The sequence below is a fragment of the Dendroctonus ponderosae genome, unplaced genomic scaffold, assembly GCF_020466585.1.
Source record: "Dendroctonus ponderosae isolate FM_Combo_2020 unplaced genomic scaffold, Dpon_F_20191213v2 Dpon_F_20191213_1, whole genome shotgun sequence".
Classification (NCBI taxonomy): Eukaryota; Metazoa; Arthropoda; class Insecta; order Coleoptera; family Curculionidae; genus Dendroctonus; species Dendroctonus ponderosae.
This window is the reverse complement of record NW_026017110.1, coordinates 62,932,873-62,948,129: the sequence shown is the minus strand read 5'-3', so window position 1 is coordinate 62,948,129 and position 15,257 is coordinate 62,932,873. Positions and strand designations below refer to the sequence as shown.

General features: G+C 35.1%; 1 protein-coding gene across 3 annotated transcripts in view; it reads right to left on the bottom strand.

Moving 5' to 3' along the window:
* The window catches only part of LOC109541155 (atrial natriuretic peptide-converting enzyme), a 20,829-nt gene extending 14,927 nt beyond the window's left edge, over positions 1–5,902 (bottom strand). For all 3 annotated transcript variants that reach the window (XM_019909923.2, XM_019909924.2, XM_019909925.2), the window contains exons 1-3: positions 5,800–5,902; positions 2,595–2,691; positions 1,049–1,223 (exon numbers count right to left, since the gene is read on the bottom strand). In XM_019909923.2, the coding sequence (XP_019765482.1) occupies positions 1,049–1,223; positions 2,595–2,668 (249 nt within the window). In that variant the 5' untranslated portion in view covers positions 2,669–2,691; positions 5,800–5,902. The remainder of the gene's footprint in view (positions 1–1,048; positions 1,224–2,594; positions 2,692–5,799) is intronic.
* Positions 5,903–15,257: the final 9,355 nt, after the last annotated feature.

The following is a 15,257-nucleotide window of genomic DNA, read 5'->3' as shown; positions in this document are numbered from 1 at the left end:
TATGGGAGAACCCATTGCTACTCCGTATATCTGTGAACAGAACTTGTTTTCACACTTGTTTGAAAATGTATGCCAAGGCTTAAAGCAGCAGCAACGCTACACATAAAAACTGATGATGGTGGAAAAATGCACCGAAACGTATTTTAATTGATAAGTAGACAATAAATGACTGAAATCCACGAATTAATTTTGAATTGACATTATTTAAATATATTTTTGGTTTGCATTTATTTAGCGATTTGATTGGATTTCCTGAAAAAGCTTTTTCTTGTTCGAAAAGTGAAGCACCATCTTCAAAGTTTTTCCATTATGGAAATAGTCACTCTTTGTTCCATTACAAAATATCGTTTTTATCTGTCGTATCTGGAAAGCCGCTCTTGTGGCAGCATATATTGCCTACAAATTTGCCGTGTGGTTGGTGAAAGGGGGCGTTTCAGAATAAGTGCGTTTAATGGAACCGTAAATATGATTCACACAAGTTCACACAAACTCTTTGGAACTTTAGAAAGAAATTAAAAAGTTTGAAAAAAAGTTTCAGATGGGGTAAATTTTTTATCGCAGACAATTGCTGTGAGTTGCCCCAACGCGGCAAGTTCTCGAATTCAAAGCGTAAACTTCTCCGCTTTGGTATAGTGAATGCACGTTTCTTGAGGCAACGTAAAAATATTCTACTATCACTACAGGAATAAATTTTGAATGGCCAATGCCAACAGGCCGAGTCATGTTTAACTTAACTGCCATCATTTTCGTATTGATTATTTTGAAGTGTGAGCACCTTTTCACACAGACACACGGCAAAGCGATAAATTTTAAGCCGACGATATCAGAGCTTTATTCCTATGCAACGCTAATGCGACTAGTCTTAACTGGGGTGGAGGTTTTGATATTGGCCTCACAAAGATTGCATACACACTTTAGCAAGCTTAGTATTTTTAATTTCAACTGAATTTTTGACTTGAAAATTTGTTAATAAGGAATCAGGGGAAAAAACGAAACCGAAATTATTGAAGAACATAATACATTTATAAAATAGGTACCTACTACTTACGTCAACTGTTAACTGGCGATCTTCAGTTGCCGTACAAGCGTGAGCAGAATGACGACGTGCATATATATTACTCGAATTGACTGGAGCTAATTTAAGAGAATTGTTCACAATTTCAGTATCGGTGTTGACAAGATCAATCAGAGTATTTTCGTTGCTTGCAGTGCTTACATTCCACCTGTAAAAAAACACCAGGTTGCAACATCTTGCTGCAACAGTTTAATAGGCATCGTGCCCTAATTTGCATGAATTTACCACCTCCTACTCCTATACCACTGAAATATCATCAATTTGATTTAAAGGGAGCCTGGCAATAAACCGAACCATAATTTTAGAATACTGACTGATCATTTTAACGAACTTGTCTCATATTACTTCAGACGTTAGCAGTGGAACGAATTTATAGTTCACTTTTAGGAGCCCTATATATAAGGTGATATGTTAAAAGGAATAAATCAAAGAGCCATCAGAGCTGGATATTAATCGGTCGGTTTCAGTTTTATTGAAATGTATAATATATGTTGTTTCATAGGCAGGCGCTTGAAGCAAAATCGTGGTTTATACTGCCACTTCTTAAATGGATTTTCTTTTAATAGGCTATAATTCATTTCGGTTATAAAGTGGAGAGAAGACTTAAGACCTCTATCACACTTTTTAAGGTGTGAGAAGAGGCACGGTCTTTTTTTGCTTTTTTGTACCCCAGACGGTTGGAAATGCAGGAAATAAATGTGTTTGAATGACATTCAACACTGATAGTATAATTATCTGAACATTTAAAAGCGTAAAGTTCCCAATTAAAATATACCAGTCAATGCAAACCCGACTACAAAATTATGCATATATTAAATGGATTCTCGCTCTATTTAAACTTCAAATCAATACTTATAGACAGCGAGCTCTCAATTTCTGATATGAAAGTGTAATAACCTGTGTCAATTTTGTATTATATCACAATATTAGCTGAAATTATGCAAAAATGTTTCGAATTCCTCCACTCATAGCTCAGTGTGATTGCTTGAAATATTTTGCTGTAAAAATCAATTTATTTACAGCGTATGAAGGGTTCAAATCTTGTACGATTTGAAGCAGTTGGGATAAAAGCAGCAAATATAATGTTGGCCTGGAAAAGCAGACAAATCAATTTTCCGGGTATGTGAAAATGCCAACAATCGTATTGTAATTGTACCACCACAACTGAGCTTTGAGCAACGATAGAGATATTTTAATATTGTATCGTCAAGCCATAACAATTCATGATTGATTTCCGCTCGACATCTAACACCTAAGACTGTAAAATAATTGGTACAAAGTCTAACATTTTTTTAAATTTCTTTCCGTTTCCTGGAAAATAATCAACAGGCCCGTAGTGGTTTCTGCTCAATACTGGGATTTTCATTTATCTAATTTCTGCTCAAGTGAATTCAATTTGCTTTCACCTTATTCGCTATCCTAAATACTTTAATTAAGTGGAAGCGAGTCGAATATTTTCCGTTAGGATTATATACATTAGGACAAACAATAAACATATTTTGGCTACTCAAAAACTCACCTTTGGTAACCATGGGGTCCTTCGACTTGACTAAAACTGTTTCTGTGCCGATCGAGCATTTTGCTTTCCATCATATCGAAACAGCACAGCTTTGAATCTGCCCGAAACAGAGGTATGTTTAAGAACTCTTAACTAGACATACTTGGAAAAAGTGTGATAAAGTAACAGTATATATTTAGTAAGTGAATCCAGACAGAACTTGGTTCAATTTTTGTGTGACGCTCTTTTTCTTCAACTTCGTTTTCACGGGTTTTTCAATTCCCGTCCAAGCAATTGCAATTTACTGCGTTGTTTTAGGAGGTTCTGTTGACATTTACAAGTATAATATAGTAATAATAATAATCACAGTCAATAGGGCCTAATTTATTACGTAAACATCAACATGAGGGCCAACGTAGAAATTTCAATATATCGAGGAATTCACTTAATTGGCAATACATATCATGCTAAATACAATTTTACAATTTTGCATCGTTCGTAGCATTATTCTGTGGATGCAATCCTATTCCGAAGACCGAATTGCCCGATAATATTAATATTGTTCTGAACTGAAACATTACCGTGATTTAAAATGATTTCATTTTCCAGTAAACATAATAAAAATCACATTCATCAAAGGTTTATGGCAACAGGTTGCTTAGACGCTTAATTAAAACGGCCGCAATCGAAGATTATTTAAAAAGGCGATAGCTTTTTATTTAATCCTTTTTAGCCGAGACTGACTCAATTAGCTTTTACAGTCAAATCGCTTTACTGTGGATTCATTCAGAACATTAATTACCCTAAATGTGTTTCAGATTAGACATTTAATCTTGTTTTCTCTTTCCTTGCTGATTTTTTTTAATACGCATTTTGCAGATGTTGATAAGGTTCCATTGTTTGGTTCTAGTTGAATCATGGCAGTCCAAAATGTTATCAGTTGTTACTGTTTAAGTCATTAAGCTTATGAGGCACAAAAAATAAATTATTCCAAGGAATGGAAAAAGGCCAGTTTTGACAATGTACTGACGGTAATTGAGATTATATTAACTAGCAAACGTGATCTGGGATCTAATTAAATTAAAATTAAGGCGTGTTGGCCTGTCTGAACAGTCAGGATGAGATTTAAAAACAAAACTGTGTTTAATTTGTAAATAAATACTGCTTGGTCAAAAAGCTTGCGTGTAACGGCACGATAAAGATTTCGCAGAAATTCAGCAAGTTTCCGTGACGAATTGAATCACGGGGTTTCCCAATAAAACGTTAGCAATCATTTTTCTGAAAAAGGACTATTAACTTCAAGGAGCGAAATTAAGGTTTTCGTCGAAGCGTTAGTCACTTTCCGTAAGAAGTTGCTATAACGAAATAAAAGATTTCCAGGAATTGCTCAAGTCATTTTTCTATTTTGTAACATAAACAGTTTTTCATATCGAAACTTGTAAGTTTTTCGACCTTTTAGGCCATCGTAGAAGGGAATTTCTTGCTGACGTTTCGCAAGCACGAGTGTCTTGCATCTTCAGAGATGGTTTGCTTGAGAGCTTACACTGTACGGATGCAAGCTCTCAACAAACTACCACTACCACTAACACCAAAAAACTTAAAAGTGGCCTCGAAAGCCGAAGTGTAGTTTTTCAAATCGTTTTGTTGGTTCCAGTGGCCAGAACTAACGAAATCTTGAAAGATTTAAAAAATGTAATCCAAATTTATAGCGTGTTTGGTTTTCTAGAAACGCGGACAGCAAAGTGTTAAAATGAAATACTACATTTATAACCAAATTAAATATTTATATATTCTGAAAAGCTGAGTGTCAAATTACGTTTTTCGGGTTTACTCTTAAAAGAATACGTTTAATTCGCTTGCGTTTGATTTTGATATTGCGAGAGGATGCATTTTATTTGTGGAAGAAATGCAACAAATTTCGGCTAGTTCTGATTTATTATTTGCACATTTTTTATTAGAGAAATCTGTTCTCATTATGCTCTCAATTATTAAGCCACGAGGGTAAAAAATTGAATCCTTCACATAGCCAATAAAGCATTTTTTGTAAACATCGAAACAAATAAAAATGAATATTTTCTTAAAACGCCAAGCAAATATCCTTTATTGTATTTCGCATTTTCCCATTTTTTTTGACAAGTAAATATTATACGGCTACGGAAAGTAAGACATTTCTGATGAAAAAGTACTACATGCAAACGATTGTAAACAAGAAAAATAATTTTCGGCGGATATATGTGATCAGTAGTTTTGATCGAATATCGGGAAATAATTTTTTCTTCATCCATATTCCAGTGTTTTGGGTGGCGTTCTCACACAATTCAATACGTTATAATGTTAGTTAAAGTTCAAATTAATAATCACACATTTTTGGAATAAATCGGAAAGTTGAACCTTGAATTTATCGATCAAAACATATTTTTTTAAATGTTTCAAATTTCGGGAGCAATCACCCCAGAAGCGTATTTAAATTCTTCATTCTCAAATTGAAAATTGGCTGCATATTGTGGAAAATTTCAAGTCGGATAGCTAGATGCCGCTTGCAATATAAAGCGAATGGCCACGTCTATTAATTAAAAAATTTAGAAAACTATTGTTGAATTATATAGTAAAAGGTTTCAAATCTTTTGAGCCTTTTTGAAAAATTGGCGCCAACTTATTAACTTCGGGTGACAGAGCAATAATTAGAAATTTAATAATAATTTGTACCAGGCAAGTCGAATAAAGTGCCATGACATGAAGAAACTGGAAAAAATATTTAGGACCTTGCTGAAGTGAAGTGATTAAAGATTCTAGCTAATTTATTTGATAGAGCAAGGCTGAACTAGCCCATTATGGGGCTGGGCCATTTGTTAGGTACTAACAGCGGTCGTCCGCAACAATTCATAGACCAAATTTTTCCACAAAGTTTCTAACGGTTTCAAATTGAACGAAAAAATATTGATAATTTTGCCACCAAATATCAACAGAGATTTCACATCTAAAAATACCATACGTGTATTCAGCTGAATGCATTGTTTGCGAACGTTTACACAATTAATATTAAGTGAATGCTATAATAAAATAGTTAAACTTGACACACAGATTTAGTAATCTTGATTGGCATTAACAAAATTGTTTTTTCGTATAAATAATTTTTGAAGATCATCACTATTTAATAAAAAAATAATTTTATTAATTTGACCAAAAAAAAAACGAAATGTTTGATGAGATGCTTACGATCGCTTACCTGCGCTCGTAGTTCTTGAGCTTGGATCAGAGTAAACAACGTGCACTCAGCACCGCAACAAAAGCACATGTGCACGTCAGAATCCGTGCTTCAGAAATGCTTGGAAAGCTTGCGCAAGAAATTAAATTCCAATGTTGTCACGTCACTCGTAATGCTCTAACGCACAGAAGGATTTTTGCGAAATCAACTCAGAAATATGGAAAATACGACTATCCGTTATTATACATATTTTGACGCGCTGAATCTATTGAAGAGGCATCAGCGCCAAACTAAAATACCAAATCCAAACTTGGGGAAATCCGTTTAAATCGCAAATCGACGTGGAATGTGTTCAATTACTGTAAATTCTCTTTAGTGTTTCGCTTTCATATTATAAGCTGTCAATGAACTTACGAAGTCGATTAAACTTTAATTTCTTATCGAGTCTAAAGCTCCCTAGCCCTTGACTATAAGGTTTCATCCCTTCGACAAAAGGGCTGTTCTTTTCTTTTCTAATTAGTAAAATCATTTTACTCTTTAAACCTCTTTAAATGAATACCCTGGAATGCTTTAGAATATGATACAGCTGTTCGCCCTTCTTCGTGCACCATTCGACTAAACTCTGGAAAGCTTATAAAAAAGTGAAACTTTTGCGTATTGGAAACAACTTTTTCCATTCCCCAGAAAACTGTTGATTCGTCGAATTAAAAATGGGAGTATTTAAGGCTCTTGAAACAATTTTATGAAGGTATATGTACTTTTTCTTGAACAAGGATTTCTCCTGAACAGTCCGGTGAAGAAAGCGATGCAATTTAAGAGATCTTTTGGTGAAATATCCGGTTACGTTCAACACACACCAGAATTTTAAATGTTTCGCTAGCGTATTTGGACATATTTCGCCAGTGAATTTCAAATCCCCGTGAAGCGATATTTTATTATGGTATGCGAGACTTTCTGGGCTATGATTTCAGATAATATATTTTATTAAATTCTGGCTGCTGTTGAAGTACTGCCAGATCGTATTTATCTGATAAGCTTCGTCATTGAAAACATTCCCAGGGGTTTTAAATCCTAAATCGGAGCGGAAGTCCTTAGGATTTTTTCCATCAATGATTTTTACATTGTTAATACTCGCTATTTCAACTGAAAAAGCGTTTTGACGTCAGAAAAATAAAATTTCAAATTGTAGTTGTGGATTCGCCAATATACTATAACTGATCCTGGTAGTGTTTAGAAAGGTCAGTCCATTTACAAGCGTATAACAATTTTATTAATGTACTAGTCCAAATTGACTGTAAATGGTTCAACTAAGCTTAATAGATGTATAAACGCTTAGGCTAAACTCCTATTTACGCCAAACTGGAAAAAATAAGATCAGAGTTTGAATGCCTTATCGATTTTGTCATTAGGGTAAACGGTATTTATAAATAGGTCGTATATTAAACTTACAGATAACATGATGTATGATTTTCAAAGCGTAAAATGTGCTTAGGGTATTAATTTTGCTCTTTAGCCCCTGGAGAATACTTTTTAGACTGGCAAAATATCTAAGCGGTTTACGAACAGATGAGAACGATATTAAGCGTTTTTTGCCGAAAGCATTTGCTTTTCAGAAATCTTTGGCTCTCAACAATATTATTTTGATTGGCCCTTCATCTATTGTCGATATATCCAACTCTGCTTTTTTCGAAACTTTTTTATGCCCTAGGGACCCGCAGAAGCAAGCAATTTCATTAAATGTGAGGCAGGTAAAATATTTATCAAAACTTTTGCCGCAAACGTCTCTGAAGGTGTTAGCTGGTCGTGTTGGCGAAACGTCAGGAAGATAATTGGTTCCGTAACAGTGTCAAAGTTTAAAATTGAATTTTTCCTTGAATATAATAATTTTCATTATACAATGTCATTAATTCTACTGCTAGAGCTTCTGCTTTTAGAGTGCAATCCGCGTGACATAACTGGCATGGATATGACACGCACGTTATTTTTGAGGAATTTAATTGCAATTTTTTTCGGGTTTCTACTGATTAGCTTTGCGTTTCGTTTGGAATGAGTGAAAATGACGCTCAAAGTGTCCTACTGTGAGCCTAATCTGCTCAACTATCCTCGATTAGGATATGACACACTGTTCATTAGGAGTAGGGAATTATGAATTTTTGTTGGGATTGCATTAATTTGCTTTTGCTCGAACAGATGAACAAATTCGGGAGAACGTGTGAAAAACTGTCGAATATTTGGGTCATATTTAGGGGATATTTGGAGCATATTTCGGATTGGAACAATTATTTGTAAAAGTTTTGGTGATGAGTGGTTGGGACTGCGGGTGCCGCTGAGACTCGGTGGTCTTTCTGTGGCTATTTCTGGTGGTTTTAGGATGAGTTGAACTCAACCAGGTAGAAAAGCCAAGCAGGAATCAAATCCTGCGAGGTCGCTGCATCGAGCGTTCTCGACGCGCCGGCCGCCGGATCCCAGCTGGTTTCGGCCGGGCGCACAAAACCCTAGCTTTGCAGTGTTGCCGAAATTTCGAACCATCATCATACAAAATTTACCATGGATGCCCGGTAATTCCAGACGCCGCCTTCAACATTTAAACTTTCATCAGCTCAATTCGGGATTTATATCTAAGCGCAATTGCTTTCCATCAGGGACTATTAGCTTCTGCGTCTGAACCTGATTTAATCCTGCGTTCGCTTATTTTATATACTTTCCACTAACTTGAAGTGTGTCCACTATAAATGCATTAGAATTTAGCATTCCTGCAACTAGTACTCGAATAAAACCCATAGAAAATTTTAGGACATTTTCATATAGCCGGACTGAGACGCAAAATTTGCCTCCCAAAATATACCCGCATAATTTGCACTTTTTATTGTGGGCATTTGACGTGGTTTCAAGATTTTTCTAACAGGCTCATCTCATAAATCCGACCAAATTCACTAGACCGACAGCTAAAATACCACATCATCTTGCCAATCCCTCTTCCGTAATGTATGTTGCTGTAAACTCGCTTTTGTTCTTCGAGAATTAATAGACAAAATACGTTTCCTGGGTCCTTCTGTATCACTTTTCCAACAATAACACTTGTTTTGCGTTGATGAAGCTTAGTTAGTTAATTTTGAGAAATGGAATAATGTTGTCGTGTATGAAAAGTGGAATTAAAAGTTTCACGTCGAATGAATGAGGAAATTAAAGCTAACTGCGCGAATGTAAATTCGCAAACAAATGTACAGCATGAAAAAGTGATTGAAAAATACATTGTCAGTCCCCCTTTTTATCGACTCTAAGTAAGATCACAATAGGGGTAGCGAAAAAGGAATTGAGAATTGGGAAATTGAAAACGATATCAATCTATTGAAAATTTAATAGGGGAAATTGTTGATTTGGAATACATCAGCTTCCAAAAATAAATCAATTAATTAACTCATTTAAGTTACATAGACTTAGTGGAACTTTTGAGGGAAAAGCGGTTGTAAATTCATTCCGATTCGGAAATTATTACTTTTAAGCTGACAAGGGGAACTTTCAATATTCAAAGAAAAACTGACGTCGACGGAAAACTTTTCCTGCGGGATTTTATTCTAGTTGATTGGAAGTATTGAGGCGAATTCCCATATTAGAGATCTACATCTTTTGGAGCATAGCAATTTAATCATATTTACACGTACGAACACGGAATTGGCACATTGCGTAATATTTTAAAAAATTGAACTTCAAAGCGAATACTTAAATTCGTCTCACGCTGACTGATAATAATTTACCACCACTCATCTAAAAGAGCGGCATCAATCCAAGAGAAATTTCTAAGTTGCATAAAATACTGCCGCCGTTGCAGCAGGACATCATAAAACAGTCTTAGACAAACATTGTGGAAGCGTTTCGACTTGGTTACAACGAAAGTTAGTATTTAATGCTAATATTTACTACCGAACTATGGACCTTAGGGTACAACGGCAAATGTGCATAACAAGAAAAAAAACTAAACATACTGTACAACATATATAATATTTGCATTGCTGTTGGTAAACCTACATTTTTCGTTTAAACGTACAGAAAGCCGGCTTGATTGAGTACGAAAAAATTGAAAGCACCATCCAAAGTCATTATATCGTAATAATAATTTTATTTAAGTTGTAGATAAGTTCTATATTGTTGAGGCCGATTCATTTTTTACAAACTTCTTTTTGGGTATTTCGCCTCAAAAATTTTTGTCTTTAAAAAAGACAGAATTTCCTCACCTCTTTTATTACAGATTGATAAATAGTGCTCCTATTTCGCAATAAGAACGAATTATTTCACCTAGAGGGTATCCTGCGACACACTTAGGCTCAAGCTGTAAGAGAAAATTCCAATTAGTAGAGAAATTAATTTAATAAAAGTATTAATTTAATAAATAAATAAGGTAATTATTCAAATTAATTTCTCTACTAATTGGAATTTTCTCTTCATTCATTTTCTCAGCTTGAGCCTAAGTGTGTCGCAGGATACCCTCTAGGTGAAATAATTCGTTCTTATTGCGAAATAGGAGCACTATTTATCAATCTGTAATAAAAGACGTGAGCAAATTCTGTCTTTTTTAAAGACAAAAATTTTTGAGGCAAAATACCCAAAATGAAGTTTGTAAAAAATAATTTTATTATCACCTATTCGTGTTTAATTTAACTGCTAACGAAAGAAAGTAGCCAGCTGAAACCCTCGAAGCTAATTTGGATGCCTAGGCATTAATTAGGGCTCCATTGACGTTAAAGGGTGTCTTTCAATTCAACAAAACGCGATATTTGAGTGATAGTGAACACACCTACTCGGAGAGGGACCTGTTATACGGGGCTAATCAAATGTTCTGGGTAAAATTTATGTTCTTTAAAAAACTCTATTCATTCAAATTATTGTTTATTTCCTATTTACAACCCCTGCATCCCCAGCTTTCCCAACTTTCTTTTCAAAAAATCTGGTCATTCAACATTCGTTCAGCTGAAAATATCGCTGCTGTTGCTCAAAGTGTGGAGGAAGACTCGAGGTCTGTAGGAGGTCCCGTGGAGGACATTTAAATGATATTGTTTTTCACGTATAATGACAAGGTTTAATCTTTATATTCAATTAAAATTTTTGTCTCCATCTGAATATTTTGTGTGTTTTATTTACTTTACTTTCCCAAGCATAAAATGGATAGCCCTGTATTTCATTTATGGTGCTGGTTTCAGTCTTAAAAATTGCTAGTAGAAAACATACATTTTATGCGGGACACTCAAACAATCCTGTATAACATTTTACTCAAACATGGAAAATATTAGCGCAAGAAGTAAACAAAATTGTGGTCATGCTAATTTGAAGGCCGAAATGATAACACACGACGACATTTTTCAAAGCAGATTAATAGTCATACTTTGCATGTTGCTTCAGACAATCCATCTCCCCGGCCTAAAGCGTTTTTATGATAAGAGAATATTTTACAAGATTCCATGAATTCGTCTACGTCTCTTGAAAAATGCGATTGGTCAACAAGTACAAAAGAAAAGTCATGCTGGCCATGAAGTAAAGTAAACGTATTTTTTACTATAAGTAAATTAACCATTTTATTAAAATTCCTTGTCTTAACCCGTCAGTATAAGTTATGCGGCTTGAAGGGATAACTCGAATTTCTAAAGATCTGTCGCTTATGTAACTAATTACTGAGCTTTAATATCTGGTGGATAACTGGAAAATTAAAAGCTATTGATCCACGTTGAAGTGTTTTTATTGACATTATAACTCGGTTTAATTCGTTAAGGTATTAAAGTTCTCCCTAATCTATTTTTTTTTGTTCAGGACAGGACTAGGAATTCAGAAAGTAAATCGCTGTATGAGAAATTTGCCTAAACAGCTTGTCTTGAGAGTTTCCTACAAACGAAGTTTTTTAATCATCAGATTTTCGATTCAATTCGAGCACTATTCATTGCACATACGAGCAATCTTGGTTTTATAGTCATTTATTTAAACGATCTGAATATTTACAATAACTTAGAGTATATCACGAGCTTCGGGAACTAAACGGTTGATGGGTGATAGATTGCCGTCGCTGCGCTAATACTTAAGAAAGTAAAATATTTTTCAGATAAACTTTTATTTCTAGAATTTTTTTAGGGAAGCCTGAAATGTTAATATCCAGAGCGATGAAAAATCAAATTTATCAGAACTACACATAAATATAGAGGCATTTCCACATTATGGTATAAGCTTAACGGCATTCACTTTTGCTTCACAGTCACATTGATGATGTGCTAATTATATTGTATTCTAACTGACCCTACAATGCTTATGCAATTCATATAATCGTTTTGTCGGCGTTTAATCCAAAACTGCGACAAAGAATGACTCGTGCCCTCAAATGCATTCAATAGACCGACTACGTGCTATTATAAATTTTATTTTACGGATTTGCATGTTGAAATTTTCTGCAAATTAAATAATGCAGGAATGTTCGTTTGAAATAAACTTAGTTGCCCCAGTGGAGAGAACCAGGGAGAAAAGATAACAAGGAACAAATAGAAAGTGGTTTAAGGACACAAATGATTTACAATAGTATTTGGCAGCACCCAATTATTCTGGCCTGGGTGTCCGAAGGCCTTTAAAAAACCCAGTCTTATTATATCTACTAAGGTGTTAACAAATTTGAGCTACTTCGCAAAATGCATGCATATGCATTTGTCAAACGGAAAGCTCCTTGAGAAAATCGGTTTCTCTTGGCGAAATAGGGCGTTCAGACCTAATGGTTTCATCGATTATCTAATTTAAATTAATGCAAACGTATCGTATTGTGTTAGGGTAGTTTAAGGACCCCCGTTTGTCAATAGGACCGGGATAATTCCTTTCAGGATAGAAGTAATTTGAATAGCGAAAGATGATATATAGTGCACTATTTAAACCCCCTATTCTGTTTTAATATTACCGACTGTAGATTTGGGGACAATTTCCACACGTAAAGCCACCGAAATATCACCTGTGTCACATGGACTTTGACTTATTTCTATCCAATTATATTTAACTGATTGTGCTCTCACAGAAGAAGACGCAGAATTTTCTGGATTTGAGATATTAATTTGCCCTTTATTATTTGCTACTGCGGAAAATATTTAAAAGCGTTAAGTTGGAAAAACCTTTTTAAAGGAAAGCTCGGCAAAGCCCTCAAAGTAAAAAATGTCATTGGAACGTGTTTTGCATCGAAATTTTGGTTATTTTTCTTCCTCGGCATTGAATTACGATTTTAGTTGTGGTCAAGGGCATGCAGATCTTAAAAAAAAAATAAAGCTGAGGCACAGTATGCCATTTAAATACTCAAACACGGTATTATTACGTATAATAAATCTATATACAAATCTTGAGTTATCCCAAGCAGACTGGATTGGGGACAGGGGATGAACTCAATTTAGTTTCCTGCAAAGCGGGTCTATTTCTTAAAGATCCTAAATAAACAAAACTTATATTCGGCTGGTTCCGATGCCATAGCAATACGGTGATAGTTTAAATGTAATTTTATGTTGACATAAATCGAACAAAAACGACATAAACTCTAATCGTATGTTAGTTGAAAATTTGTAACGATTTCAAGCCTGAAAAGGATGAAATTCGATTTAGAATCACCCATATCTCAAGGCAATAATAAGTGCTGGCATGTTTGAATAGGAGTCAAGTTCTTTTTATATATGAAATAAAATAAAGGGTGGATCAGTGACCTTTGTCGAAAGAGAGTAGGGTTAGTGATATTTTAAGCGTTGAAAAGCAATTTTATCTTAAGGACGCATTTTTGCGAAATAAAACTGGAGTCGGATGAATAAAAATCTGCATTTAATCAGCTTATTGGACAACATTTAATTAACAGCACGCTTTGGAGATTGAGACATTTAAGCAATGGTGCGTTAACCAAGTGAAATGTTTTAGGAATTTGCGTTAACTGTTTTTTGTTGCCACTTCAGGCACGTGGCAATTATTGGCATAGTTAAACCAGTTAAAAATTCGTTTTCGCCAATAATGGGTTAGCCCATAAACATGTTCAGCAGGCAGGTGAGCCTTTCGACACGTGTGGACACTTTGCTAGAAAAAAATACAGTTTTAAACGAAATTTTGAGGTAGCATTGTTAATCTCAACAGAAAAACCTTTTTTTGTTGGCTACAAAAATCGACTTTTTTCCTGCTTATATTATAGTTGTAAGCGCTATTATTTATTAAGCCCAAAATCACCAAATTTTACTATTTATTTGCTATTGCCTTACTACGATTATTTATGAGTAGTAACAGCCACACGTGCGTCTCAATCTATGCTATTTATTACATTTCTATAGCTCTTTGATGTGAAACAGCTTTTCAGTTCATTTCCAGACTATTTTCAGCAACATTATGAATTGCAAGGAAAGAGTTAGGGATCAGAAGAAAGGATTAATTAACTTGGTTCAACTTTTCTGAATTAAAGTGCTGTGAATTTTCTTCGCTAGGCCTCGAAATCGACATTTGTTGAGCAAATCCAATCAGAGCACAAAAATTAATTAATTCCTGGTCTGTCCCTTATTCGATACAGCTACCACCTCAAACGAACGATTTTTGCCTCTCAGAGTGAAGGAAAACCAAGACACTCCGGCCCATATTGCCCCCTAGATATTTATTATTTAGTGCCAGCTCACGAGGCTTTATCCAATCTGTGTTAAATTCAAAAAAGTTTTTCAAATCAGCCCTGATTGGGGTCGAATTTAAGTAAAAAAATTAATTTATTTGTTTTTCTACGCAAAGCGATGAGCGAGTTTCTGTTAGCAGTCATATAAACTTGCCATTATGGCACGAGTTGAAAATTGCTGCGAGTTCCGACTTCGCTGGTTTCACCAGGAGGAGATTGCTAGCGCCATCTTTCTAGTTCAAATTGAATTTCAAAAGCCACATCAAAGCTTTCTAAGAGGAAAAAGAATGCAATCGGTAGAAAAAGATTCGAAATGTTATTGTAACACGTGCTTGCGGGAAAAATTGCAGATTTCGCTACGTTTATTTGCGCATTGAATCACTTTTGGTCGAGAATTTGTTCCTCCTTCTGCATAGATGATATTCATTAGGGGCGCAAATACTAGAAAAATTTAAATTCGGCTACTACTGCAGATTTAAACTGAATATATTGACCTTATAATAATTAATCAGTGCAAGTCTATTTACAACTAACTAAGTGACTCAAATTGCTATGTCGACGTGATGAGCGCAAATTGCGATTTCTCCTCAACAAAGTGAAAACTATATAGACTCTGAAGGCTTTCACGGCCGGTTAAATTACATTTAGGAATGTTTTCCGGGCTTTGAAGCCGTGGTCTATCGGAATTTCTTCCTGACGTTTCGTCCACAACTGCGGTGGACATTTTCAAAGGCGATGAGGCAGTGGGCGAAGTGATCTCCCGTGCTTTCCGACTAAGACTGGTTCAACTACTGGATCCCCTGTGGCCGCATAAATACGACAGGGGATCCAGTAGTTGAACCAG